The sequence below is a fragment of the Daktulosphaira vitifoliae genome, unplaced genomic scaffold, assembly GCF_025091365.1.
Source record: "Daktulosphaira vitifoliae isolate Bord-2020 unplaced genomic scaffold, ASM2509136v1 Scaffold_1, whole genome shotgun sequence".
NCBI classification, from domain to species: domain Eukaryota; kingdom Metazoa; phylum Arthropoda; class Insecta; order Hemiptera; family Phylloxeridae; genus Daktulosphaira; species Daktulosphaira vitifoliae.
The window spans coordinates 30093096-30107074 of NW_026099572.1; the positions used below are offsets into that span (position 1 = coordinate 30093096).

Below are 13979 nucleotides of genomic sequence, written 5' to 3' on the forward strand. Positions count from 1 at the left end.
AAAAAAAAAACACATCATAGTAAAATTAATACCTTCACAGTTTCGTATAAAAGCTAATAAGAAAAATTTTTTTTAAGTATTGGATCAAGACTTTCAAATTTTATTTACTTTTGCTATAAATGTAATAACTACTTTATAATATTTTATAAATTCTCCGAAAAATATAACAATACTAAATTATTAAATATCAATCTAATACTATATTTAATTGCTATAATAAATATTTTTTCATATATTATACTTCTAAATAAAAAAACTAATAATCAGTAATTATAAAGGAATTTTTTGCTTTTTGAATAATTCACTAATTTCTTAAAAAAAAAAAAACACATCATTGTAAAACCAATATCTTCTCAGCTTCGCATCGAAGCTAAAAAAATTATATTGATTTGGTCATTTGAAAAAGTTATGGTAGTTTAAAGTAAAACAAATTTTTAAAATTTTGATTAAAAATTAGCTAATTTTAAATTTGTAATTTTTTTGGAGATTTCTCCCATTCAGGGAAATTTTTTCAATTTTTGTGGGTAATGTATTTGATCAGATAAGATTTACGATCTTTTGAGGTATCTTTGAAAGAAATCGGTTTGGTGAGAGCTGAGAAAAAGTGGTTACAGACACAAAAAATAAATAAATAAATAAAAAACATATCATAGTAAATTTATACCTACTCAGTTTCGCATCGAAGCTATAAACATATAATACTAAAATTAATACCTTCTCAGTTTCGCATTGAAACTGAAAATACATTTATAAAATATATAATTTATAGCATGAAAAATACATATGGTTAAATTTATTTTAGTTAAATTCCGATGAAATATTGGTAATGATCACTTAATATTTTACTTCTAAAGTAAAATATCCTCAAAAGTTCATTCTATACATCCATGACTAAAATTTTGTTTTAATATCGCGAAATGATTGTAATACAAATATTTCTTTTTTGACGAATCACTAAAAAAAATGTTGGAATATTTGATGATATATGTTGGGAAAATTAAGTCATCTAAATTTTTTTAATTGGATAAAAATAGTTTTATCTTTTATCTTAGCTAGATTACATTAAAAATGGTTATCTAAATTGTCATTTACATTGCTTGTATCTACATATTTAAGTAATCTACGAGTAACGTTCAGCAGAATTTATTAATCTTTTCCAAAATTTATTTTATCATATTGCATGCAATTATATTATTAATTATCATATTACATTAAAAATCATATTATAATAAAACAATAAGATAAATGTCTTATGGTAATATACTCATAAGTGTATAATTTTAATTCATATTACTGTCATTTTTAGATAAATCGATAAGGAAAAATATATTATGGTACTCTTTGTATTATAACCAATTTTGTATACATATTTATACAATAAATTCTGAATTATGACCATGATATTTATAGGCAAAATAATGAGTTATAAATATTATATTTTTTATAATAAATTATAAGGAAATGGATGTTTTAATTCTTTAATTAATCAACCTGCTGTGAAGTCTCTTTGAGTAAGCGTTGAATGTTTATGAAAATACAGATCAAAAACTTAGACATTGTCACTATTTGATAATAATAAACACAAAAAAAACCATCAAGAAACTGGTCACATAAATTTTTTTAAACCATTGTAAATATCAAGTTTATTCTAAGAAAAATTATATTTGAGGGTAGATTAAAGACTAGGTTAATTAGGGGTATTATTTTAGAGGTATTTTAACCATAATTCACAGATAAAAATTCTTCTACTTACTTTCAGAATGTGCCATAACTAATTAAAAAGTGGTTAGTTCTATAAGGCAACAGTTAACTAAAATAATACAATAGTCCAGTCAGGCTTCTTTTGTAAATATGTAATATTTCATTGTATTAAACTATCTAATAAATTGTGCAAGATAAAAAAATATGGTATATAATGTCTTAAATATTTTTTATTTTTTAAATAAATGTTAATGGACAAAATTTATAGTTAAATTTATCAAAAACTAAATAAATGAATACCTGAATCTAAAAAATGTCTCCATAATGAAAAATATTTAAAGACAATGAATAATTTTATTAAATAATGTTTTTTTTTATTTAGTATATTCTCATTTTTTCAGCGAGTTCTTTATCATTATATTTATAGACCAATTCGATTGGAACTCTTAGGTAACAATGTGACTCTAAAGATGTTAGAAACGATATAATTACGTCAAAATTAATATTTTGAAATACGTTATTATATTTTAAATATTTATAAAATACTTTTATCATCATTAAATTTAAATCTATTGAATTAAAATCCAAAAATTCCATTAAATTATGACCAAGATTTATGTTTTGGGAAACAGCAAAACCTAACGTTCGATAAAATGTAGCAGATTTTGGTTTGTTCAAAGAGAGAGATTTGAGTTGTACGTTTGGAAAATGATTTCTAATAATATTTTTTTCAAGATTTTTTATTTTATTCAATGAGTTTTCAATGGGTTCATCATACATAGAACTTGATAAAGGATCTTGGTTAATATATCTTTTAGGTTTATATAATATTTTGATAATTTCCTGTAATTCGTCGTCCTTTGGTAAATCAAAGAAATTAATAAACTTAAGCAACATTCTTTCTATTTCAATAGTGTACCTTACTTGTTTATCTTCTTTGTTCGCGAGTTTATTAATACATTTTTTTAATGGAGTATATTCATCACGTATGTACATGAAATGCCTTCGTGTCATCCGAATAATAAATAATTTTATAAAACCCAAAAACGAGCTTTGGTAGAATCTTAAATTAATGGAACCAAATAACAAAAAATGTATGTTATGGCTTTGAATATTAAAATTTATTAAGTCGTTCTGAACTGAATTCCACTCGATATCAACATTAAATGTCTCTATTAAAGTTTTGATAAACGTGTCTGATTTAACTACATCATTAATGTATAACCGTTCAATAGAAAACCATTCCAGGTTATTAGAAACAATTCCATTATCTGCTAATTTTTTCTTTAAGTCGTGAATGTTACTGATATTTTTATCTACTAATAACTCTACTTTTTTTAAACATTCTTCTTTATCTCCATCCTCACATTCTTGGACATCATAATCAGTACTTTTAAAATCACATTGATAACTTGTGCTATTCTCACAATAAGGTGAACGGGATAAAAATTCTAGACGATTTAGTATAGAATTTTGATATGACAATAACTCAAAATTTCTCGTATTTAAAATATTCAAGAAATCTTTTTCCGCTAAATGCGCTAATAGTATTTCAATGTAAACATAAAGTAACCATAATCCATTTAATTCTCTCACTCCTAGTGAGTATAACAGAGCTAATATTTCTTGAATAATTTCTTTGTATTTAACAATAATTGGTATAATTATGCTATTTTTTAAGTGTGCCTTAAACAAATTTCTAGATAAACGCATATGCTGGAGTGCATTAAACATGTACATGCATCTAAATTTACTTATATGTGTTTCTATCCAAAATTTTATATTAGAATCATTTTCGTTTTTTATTGAATCAGGTGTTAAAATATCTACTGGAATGCCACTTTTGCAAATTTGTTCTACATATTGTACTTTTAACAAAGTTTCTTCCATCAAAAAACGAGGTATTGGTATATCAAATTTCAAATTTCCGCCCGCCAAAGATCTTTCCGAAATCACTACTAATTCAAAAATATTAATTAATATGAATATAAAAATTTTTTGCATGATTTAAATAGTTGATTGTTGCAATCTTAATAATTCCTGAAAATGTTGTTTATTATTTGGATATATAATTAATGGATCCACCGTTTTTTGAAAAATTGTCAAATTGGTAAAAATAGCTAATTAACGTTAAAGTTATTATTAATATTTCTTTAGCTTACCGAATAAAGTTTTGTCATTTGAGTGCTGCGTTTAATCTTATTGTCAAATGTTTAAAACATTTCTTTTATAATAATAGGATTGCGAAAAAAAAAATTTTTAGGTTGAACATTAATTTTAGAACACATATGTGTGATATATTATAGATTTAATTATTTTGTATAAAAAAATCTTTTAAATATATTTTTCCCGATATTTCTTTAATAGTATTTTTAACTCTAGGCATTTATAACATTATGAAGAAAAAGTGTAAAGTACAAACTATGATTAATTTCTTAATTTATCAAACGAACCGATCTCAATCTAACTCTTGTGTTATTGTCAATAAATTTATGTATTTAAAATTTTTCTCATAGTTTATAAAAAAGCTCTTGAAATAAAATTTTAAACTTTCTTTTTATTATTTACAATACTCATAATGCAGACATTTTTGTTTGAAATCTATTTTCAAACTAAAAGAACTTTTATATATAAGCATTTTAAAGTAGTTAAATAGTTTTCAGTAGCTGCACGAAAATTAAAAATATTTCAATAAAAAAAGTAATAACCTATTAATTGAATGATATAACATTAAGAACCAATTAATTAAATATGATAAAAGCCATGAATGAGTACATCTTTAGACTTGCGATAAGAAATTAAAATGTTGAGGAATATTTTCGTAAATAAAATGTTTTGGAAAGTATGAACATTTGCCTACATAAAAATGTGTATTATACTTCTACTTAAAATTCTAAAATATCTAATTAGTTTTAAATGATTAAACGATGTAATAAAATTTTCTTCTATAATATAATATAATTATAATATTAATAATATAATAATAATTGAATTGAATTTTTACATCAATCCTCAAAGGTCGTAGACAAGTTTCCTTGTCTTCCGAATTTTGTTTTTAAATAATTAATTTACATATATACAATATGATTAAAATACTTATTTGAGATAACTTATTTTTTCAGAAATTAATTAAATACAGTTAACTAAATTTTATTTATGAATAATGTGTGAAATATATTTTTAGTATACAGGTGTTTTAAATTTATTTGCTTATCCAAAAGAAGTTAGCTGTAGTTAGCACACAAGAATATTAATTATTTAAATTTAATAATAAACGCAGTTGTTTTTATATCTAAAATATTCAATTATCCAAATTTTTCTCTTTGTAACAGTTTACAATTTGACAAACACTTTTTATAGTAATCAAAATTGTTAATATTATTTCTTTGCAGTATTTTAAATAATAATGAAACAATATTGTTTTTAGTTCTATTTTATTTTCACACTTCTGACTTATTTGAAAACATAGTATTGCATATGCTATGTTATTGAATATATTTAAAAGCAAAGGGGATATACGAGTTTGTGGAAATTATAGAGGCATAAAGCTTACGAATTATAGTATAGTATTATTATAGATTTGGGAAAAGGGTATGAACAAAATAATAAAATGAAAAGCTTAGATAACAAAGAACCAGTTTGATTTTTGATTGGAAAGACAACGATGGAGCCAGTTTTTTGTGTAAGACAACTAATAAAAAAGTATAGGGATAAGAAGAAAAATCTGTATGTGGTATTTATATATTTGGACAAATCGTATAGTAGAGTACCGAGAGAGGTTTTTAAGTGGGTATTAATGAGAGAAGGAGTCTCAAAAAGGTACATCAATACAATAGAGGATATGTGTCATGGCACGTCTAAAAGGGGCATAAAAACGAACATATAAGAGGGAGTATAGGTGTAGCGTCAATCCTAGATAAGATGAGAGAAAACAGACGGATGGTTTGGTCATATTATGAGTAGAGAGGAGTTGGAAGCTGTAAGAACAGTTATGGAAATGAATGTTAAAGGTAGATAAAAAAAAAAAAAGACGGAGAGATGTTGTTGAAAGTGATACGATGACGACTAATGTGTACGTAGATGATTTGAAAGTTGAATTTGTGAAAATTTATAGTAAAAAAAAGTTTAAATAGCTACCATAACATTTAGCTAAACTTATAAGTTTGAAATTGACATCATTAATCAGAAAATTTTATGAGAATTAAAAAAATGGTATTGCTAAGATTAATATGCAGTTAGGAAATTTTATGATTAATATATACAGTAATTTTAAGAGTTGAGTAAAACATAAATATTTCGTTAAAATCACTACTTTTTTGCATTTTTATCATATTAAATAATTTTAATAGATATCAAATAATCATTTTTAAGTAACTTTTGGTGTTTAAAAAGATTCTACAATTGAAATATTCTGAACTTAATTAATTTAAATAATTTAGTTTAACTAAAAAAAGCAACCAAAAAGTTGTTATACAAATCTACTCATATAATAAAAATTGATCACTTGTGGCTAATATTATTCAAAATTAATACTATATTAAAAATATTAGTAATTTAAAACTAAAAAATATCAAACTCAAAAAGCTACAAAAAATTACTGAAAAACAGCGGATATGTATTTCGGAAACTATGTTACTATTATCAACGCTTTCGAACCTAGTTATGAGTAAGTTCGAAGCAAATTTAAAACACACTTGTGGTGATTTTCCAAAAATTTAGGTAAGATATGTAGATGATTTTTTTGCAGTAATTAATGAAGATTCTAATACAGAGGTCTTCATACAAAATTTAAATTCTTTTTACCCATCGATTAAATTTACATATGAACAGGAAGTAGAGGGAAAATTGTCTTTTTTGGATTTATTAGTTAAAAGAATAAAGGGGGAACTAAATTTTGAAATTCATTGGAAAAACAAAAACTCGTCCCGAACAACTAGAATCATAGTTAGCAACAAAAATTAGCAGCTTTTGATAATAATATGAATAGAATAGATTTTGATAAAGAACTACGGTTTATAAGAGAAATAACTAGTTTTAATGAGTATAAGAAAATGTTTTAATTTCAAAATTAGTTCGAACATATAAGTGGAATAAAAAAAGGAGGGCAGCTATACACTCACTAGCACGGGAGAACAAAAAGTAATTAGATCACCATTTTTATATTATCCAGGCATCTAAATGGACTAGCTAAAATTTTTAAGAATTTTGGTATTACTTTAGCTAATATTACATCTATTACATCTAAGAGTCATAATTTAAGAAATTTATTAGGTAACCCTAAAGATAAAATAGAAGAAGGGGGGAAATCAGGCATTTATAAAATACAATGTGAGGTGGACATAATGCCCATGCACTCAGACCTGTTGGTCCATTGTGCGCACCTCATACCGAATTGTCTTGATTCGGTTTACCCACCTAAGTGTTATCACCAAAGTGTTAATACATTACCAACCATAAAGTCACCTCTAAAGATGACCAAAGAGTCCTGTCTTTCTGGCGAAATTAACTATCTCTCTGGGTTTTAGGTTTTTAATATCTTCTTTTTCAGGAAATGGTTTATTCAAGTAGTTTGATCTTAGTGTGGACAAGGCTTCACATTCGCACATGATGTGAAATGAGTCTTCCTCTTCTACTCCACACTTCCTGCACAATGGTGATTCCGATACCCCCATTGCGTTAAGATGCTTAAGCAGGTGACCATGTCCTGTCAGTAGACCAGTCAGGGTGCTTATTTGATGTCTAGTCATGCTATTAAGATCACCCAGCAATAAACCAGGGGTCTTGATAAACATTTTAGATTGTCTAGGTACTACCAAGTACTTCCAGATTTTCCTGTGTTGTTCTCTGCACCAATTCTTGGGTAACGCTTTGAGCGATTGCAGAGTGAGCCCTACCACTGGTTCTGGTCCAACATAGGTGTTCTCTGCTCCTTTCCTGGCTAGAAAGTCAGCATTCTCATTTTCAGTGACACCGTTGTGTCCCGGTACCCACTGTTGTATTCATATATATGGAACACTCTTTTTGTTCTAACTTATAGTTATAATAGTTCAATAATAACGCAAAATGTAGTTAATAAAGATATAATCAATCAAAGTAAAATTCTATAAAATATTGATACACTTAAAATCGGTTAAATAAATAATACACAAAATGAAAACTTAATGTCACAAACGTATCACGCGGAAAGAGATTACTTTCGGTACTTCCGAGGTCTTCTCTTTCTCTTCCCTTTTCAATTCATTCCATTTCGTCTTATATACTAACATATTTTCTTTTTCTTTTTATAAAATTCATATAGTAATCATTTTCAAAAATGTTTATAAATATTTACTTCCTGATCTAGTAACAATAATTCGGGGATTTACAATTAATCTAAACATTACAAAAGTGTTCTACTTCTAGGTTTACAAATAATAGACTAAATTATATTTTTGTAATAATAGATCAAGAAATTCATAGTTATACCAAACATTACAAAAATGCTTTGTTTTCAGTTTTACAAAATAATGACCTATATTACCCCACGCTAGTGTAACTTTGTTGAACCTCGATAGTGATTCTAAAGTTTCCCTGCATTCGAGGACCAGCTTTGAATTCACCTGATCGTTACAGAGTGCTTTCAAAGCCGCTTGACTATCACTTAAGATAATTATCTTCCTATTTTTCTATACCAGCAGGTTCTGAGCCCCTACCAGTATCGCTATCACCTCTGCTTGGAAAACAGAGGGTGTTGTGCCCAATGACATACTAACATTTATTCGTGGCTTTAAGCCTCAAATTCCAGCACCTACCTTTCCTGATTTTTTATAGTCCCTTTCACTTAGTATGGCTGGGTTAGGGGAAATACAACGTGAAAGTTATATTAAATGTTACGTAGAACAAATAAAAAGAAATTTAGGTTTAAAGAGTACTTAAGAAACATTAAAAATCAAGAAGTTGATTCTTGAAAATTGCAGTGGCTGAACATTTATTGTTACATGATCACTCCATTAAAACCATAAAACTAATTAAAAGTGTAAATAATTACATAAAACTTAATATGAGGGAGACAATAGAAATGTTTAAAAATAAAAACAATATAATTAATTGGGATCTTGGTTCACTAGAAAATTCATAATTAAACATGTGTAAACTGGCAAAATGTGTAATATTACTTAGTGATAACATCACTAGGTGATAAGGTCTCTAAGGGTATATAAGCAAAATTTTGTAGTCACTTTGACTCTTTCAAAATTTTACTTAATATGTTAATTCCAACAAAACTAATAAATTATATTTCACAAACTACAAAAAAATATGAAATTTCCTATAAATTCTATTATTTAATTGACATATAAGCGACTGGTTGACGTGTGTAGGTGAATGTGAGGGTTTAGTAAAATAATAACATTTAGTAAGAAGTAAATTAATAAAATTAAGGGTTCTTTGCTTGAGGTGGGCTAAAAACTGTTTATTTTTTGGCCTTTTAATATCCTCTTACTAACGCCAAAGTCATATACTATTAGCAGTAATAATTGCTCTACGGAAAGGATTGAAACTTCCTCTTGGTTATGTCATTAATTGTATGGATAATAAAGTGAAAAAAATATATAATGTATGTATATAATTACTCACTTTTTTATTATAATAGTTATTTTATTTATGTACGTTTTTACAAATTAATTTGAACATTTTATACATTTTTATTGATTGAATTATAATCTATATGATACTCTACAATATAAGCAATGAATATAAAATCTATATTAAAATTGTTTGGTACAAAAGTCTTTATAATAATTATGTTCTAATTTATTTTATTTAAACGATAAAAACTAATGAATAAGTCTTATCCCTTATTTTATTATGGTTTTTATTTGACCAATAAGTTACAAGTTAAGATTAAAATAACAAAATGAATTATTAAAATCAGTAAAAAAGACCTTAAATAAAAAACTTAAGTGCAACTTATATTGTTTATAAAGGTCAAATTTTTATTTCAATTTAGCTATGATTTTACAGTAATAAGACTGTAATGGTAATTTTTTAATTTTCAATGTGTAAGAAATTCCAAATGTATTTACCCGGAACAAAAAAAATGTTATTACATTATCAAAAAGTAAATCCCCTCAAAATAATCACATAATATGTATTCCAGACTCACAAGATGCCATAAATCTCTTTATAACATCAAAGTTTATATATTTCAATTTATTATTTTGATTAAAATATTCATAAAATATTTTTAAAATTGTAATATTTTTATCAATTGAATTAATATTATTTATGTTCTTTGGCAAAAAATCTAAATTGACTTTTTGTTTATTTGCAAAGTCTAATACACGTGTTAAATTAGTAGAAGATTCATAATTAGATAAAGAATTAACTTTTATATTAACAGATAATTTAATTGGAATTTCAATTAAAGCCTGTTTTATAAAATTTAGTATAAGATTTTTGTCTGGTTTCTTGTTGTTGTTAATGTCTGAATCTTCTAATATATTTACAATTTGACATAAATCATCATACTCTGGTAAATTAAATAAGCTAATGAATAATTTTACAATGGAGATTATTTCTTCTTTTTTTGTTTTTACTTTAAGTGTTCTACCGGACCATGATTTTATCAAATTTTTAATTTCTTTGGTGTGTCTATATCGATTTTGGTACAAAAAATGTTTTTGTATCATACGAATTATAAATATTTTTATAAAAGTTAAAAATGAGTTTTGATAAAGGGCAAGATACCTTGAACCAAACATAAAAGAGTTAAGTTCTTGGCTTTTATTGTTTCTTTCTAATAAAGTATCTGGAAAAGATTTCCATAGGATCGCTACATCAAATGTATCTATCAATTCTGTCATAAATCCATTAACTTTAACAATATTATTTAAATACAATCGTTCAATAGTAAAATATTCTTTGTTTTTAGGAGTTATTCCATTTTCATTATGAATATCCATGAACTTTTTAATGTTTTCAAAATTTTTATTTATATGTTCTGTAATATTTTTTAAACAGCCATCATTATTAAATCTTGAAAACTTACTAGAATATTCAATTTTAAACTCACAATCATAACTTTTATCCATACAATTTTTTTGATTTAATAAATAATCCAAGCGTTTTATAATAGATTCATGAATATTTAGAAGATTTGCTAAGTCAATATCTGCAATACTTATTTCTGATAATTTATTTATATACAAATAATACACCCAAAAACCATTAAGTTCCCTTATTCCCAAATTGTATGCAGTTGCAATCATATCTTGAATAATGTCTTTGTATTTAATGATATAACTAATCCGTTTTTTATTATTTATATCATTTTTGAATAATATTTTTGTTAAAAGCATATGATTTAAAACATTAGTCATTAATATACATCTTACTTTTGATAATTGCATTCCTATAAAAACTTTTAATTCCGTGTCCTCAATGTTTTTAATGTTAGTTAAATTTATGCCTAAATTTTGTGGACTTTTGCAAATAGTTTCGATAAAATTGATTTTTAAAGCAGTTTTGATTAATTCGTTTCGATTTTCGGGAATATAATAGTAATTTAAATCATTTCCTATGACATCATCTTGTGTTATAATGAATATGAAGACGATTATACATATAAAATTATAGAATTGCATTATTAATGATAAAAATCTATAATTAAATATTTATACTCTTACTTTAGTTTGAAATTGTTATGTATTGTTTTATGTTTTAATTTTTTTACAATCGAATACTAAAAGATAATTTAACTTTAAAATATTGAGATTTGAGAGTTAAACTTTAAAAAAAAATAAATATAATTTATATAAATTTTAAATACAATGCATAAAAAATTGGACATTTCGATTAATGAAATTTAAAAAAAATGTTGATAGTTTAATCTAACAAATTATATAGAATGTAATAAATGTAATGGTAAAAATATTTGTTTTTAAATGTTCTTGTGTAAAAAATTACGTATATACAAATAAATTTACGTCATTAGTAAGTATAAGACATACAATTATGTAAACAATCGTATAAATAATTTATATGATTGTTATATTAATTATTAATGTGTTTACATTATTGTTGGGTTTTATAAAAAAAATTATGAATAAGATTTAATAAAGTATGATAAAAGTTATGATACTTAAAAAAACAATTCCATCAATTATAAGAAATTGTCATTTCTCATTATTTTTAGATAGATAAATTGATTTTACAGAAAAAAAGCAAAATTTTTAATTTTTGTAAAGAGAAGAATTATTTTTACTAAAATTCTTAAAGTAATTAACAATTAAAATTATGAATACTTTAAAAAACAAATTATAAATATAGAAATCTAACACAGGTTAGAGCATAGTTGAAACAAGTATAGATGATGATATTTGTTATTATAAAATGCTTCGATGCAATTCTGTTCAATTTTAAGTTGATATAGTACATTATGGTCTATTATTGTCAAACTAATTAGGCAAACTACTTAAAAATCTTCTTCTTCTTCTTCCTCGCCCAACTACTTGGGGTCGGCCACCCTTATCCTAAATTTATACTTGACACGATATCCCACATTCTCTATGCTCATATCAGATGTCCTCATATCGCATTCAATAACATCTCTCCATTTCTTTTTTGGTCTTCTTTTTTCATCTACCTCTTTTCCCTTCGACATTTATTTCTACAACTGCTCTTACGGCTTCCGATTCTTCTCTTCTCATAACATAACCAAACCATCTAAGTCTATTTTCTCTAATCTTATCCACGATTGACGCTACACCTATACGCCTCTTATATGCTCATTTCTTATCTTATTTTCTCTAGTCACTCCACTCATCATCTGAGCATTCTCATCTCTGCTACACTCATTTTCTGCTTTACTTTCTTATCAACTGCTCAACACTCTGAAACATAACTTTTGCACAACTGATCTTAAATACTTAAAAAATTCCACCTTTCCAATCACGTCCTCGCCTATTGTCACTGATCTCCTTATTTCACGCAAACTACTTAAAAATCAACAATTCAATAAAACATCAATGTGATACACTATAATATTAACTCGTAAAATATTTTAAGAACTTATAAAAGAAAAAAGATTTTTCTTTTTTTTCATAATAAAGTACTCTTAAAAATCTTTAAGTTGGTATAAATTTAGAAATAGACTTTCTGAAGCATTTTCAAAAATTGAAAACAAAGAATTCTTTTTTCGGTTTAGTGATCTAATTCTTCTAGAAGAAAGTTTGTCGATAATTTTTTTTTAATAATTAAGTATGTTTTATGAGCTTTAATTTAGTATAAGTTTAATAATGCAGTCACTCCAAAATAGTTTCAAAATAAAAAAAAAAATTTCATGCGTAGTTTTTTTTTTCAAACTCATTACTTATTTAGGTATTTTATTAGGTTTAGAGAATACCGTTAACTGTTTCTAGTTTAAAATTATTATGCAGTACTATTAAACGAATCATTATTCGCTTTTATATTTTATATTCTATGATTTTATATTTAAATAATTTTTAATATAAATTAGTTAAAATAAACTACAACAACAATATTCAATAAAAATTATACTCAAAGGTTATTAGACGTATACAATTTATATAAGGTGGTAATATGCAATTTGATAATATGAATGAAGGTAAAAATCTATTTTGATATTTTTCAAGTAACAATTTAGACAGAACTTATAATAAAGAAAATTTATTCTAGTCACTTTATTTTACAAATTTTATCCAATTTTGTTCTTAACTAAACGGGCTCTTGAACTATTGCTTTCTATGCCATCCATTTAAAATTGTGGACAATTATTATCAATAATTTAAAGAAAAATGCCACTTACAATTCTATTAAATGCAAACACATAACACCATAACTCCGGTTATCGGAGTCCACCTGACATTTATGAAATAAACAGTAAATGTGACAATGACACCAATGAATACTAATATGTAATATTCAAACTATACGAAAAATAGCTTAATAGAATTAAATAGAATATGACCTAAAACACCAAAACTTGTTAAAATATAGAACGCAATAATAATTAAGTACAATAATTACTTATAATGATCAAGAATACTCTCAAAATGTGTCAAAATAAAATATGCTGACCATATATCTGATATAAATGGAAAAAATGTGTGAATTCTAACTGAATGCACAACTACTATTACAAATAATTACATTCGACAGATATCAATCAAAAGAAAACTTTAAAATAAAAAAAAAAGAGAGAAAAAAACCAACAGTTCTTTTGTTATTTATGTAATATAAGTTGTTATTATATTAACAGTTATTTATGTTTTATTCAA

The 13979-nt window shown here is 24.9% G+C and overlaps 2 protein-coding genes across 3 annotated transcripts; both read right to left on the reverse strand.

Annotated features, from left to right (window-relative positions):
• Nucleotides 1-1349: 1349 nt before the first annotated feature.
• On the reverse strand, nt 1350-3939 carry LOC126895110 (uncharacterized). The gene is made up of 2 exons (XM_050666611.1): nt 3864-3939; nt 1350-3656 (listed from the first exon to the last, which is right to left on the reverse strand). The coding sequence occupies exon 2, from the start codon at nt 3589-3591 to the stop codon at nt 2080-2082; it is 1512 nt and encodes a 503-aa protein (XP_050522568.1). The 5' UTR covers nt 3592-3656; nt 3864-3939; the 3' UTR covers nt 1350-2079.
• A 5529-nt stretch (nt 3940-9468) lies between these two features.
• Nucleotides 9469-11503, reverse strand: LOC126895111 (reticulocyte-binding protein 3-like). Of its 2 annotated transcripts, none has more exons than XM_050666613.1 (2): nt 10754-11503; nt 9469-10681 (listed from the first exon to the last, which is right to left on the reverse strand). In XM_050666613.1, exon 2 carries the CDS (start codon nt 10641-10643, stop codon nt 9819-9821), a length of 825 nt encoding a protein of 274 aa, XP_050522570.1. In that variant the 5' UTR covers nt 10644-10681; nt 10754-11503; the 3' UTR covers nt 9469-9818. The 2 variants fall into 2 exon arrangements, with proteins under 2 accessions (XP_050522570.1, XP_050522569.1); XM_050666612.1 differs by having other exon boundaries at nt 9469-11269; nt 11367-11502.
• Between the last annotated feature and the right edge of the window lie 2476 nt (nt 11504-13979).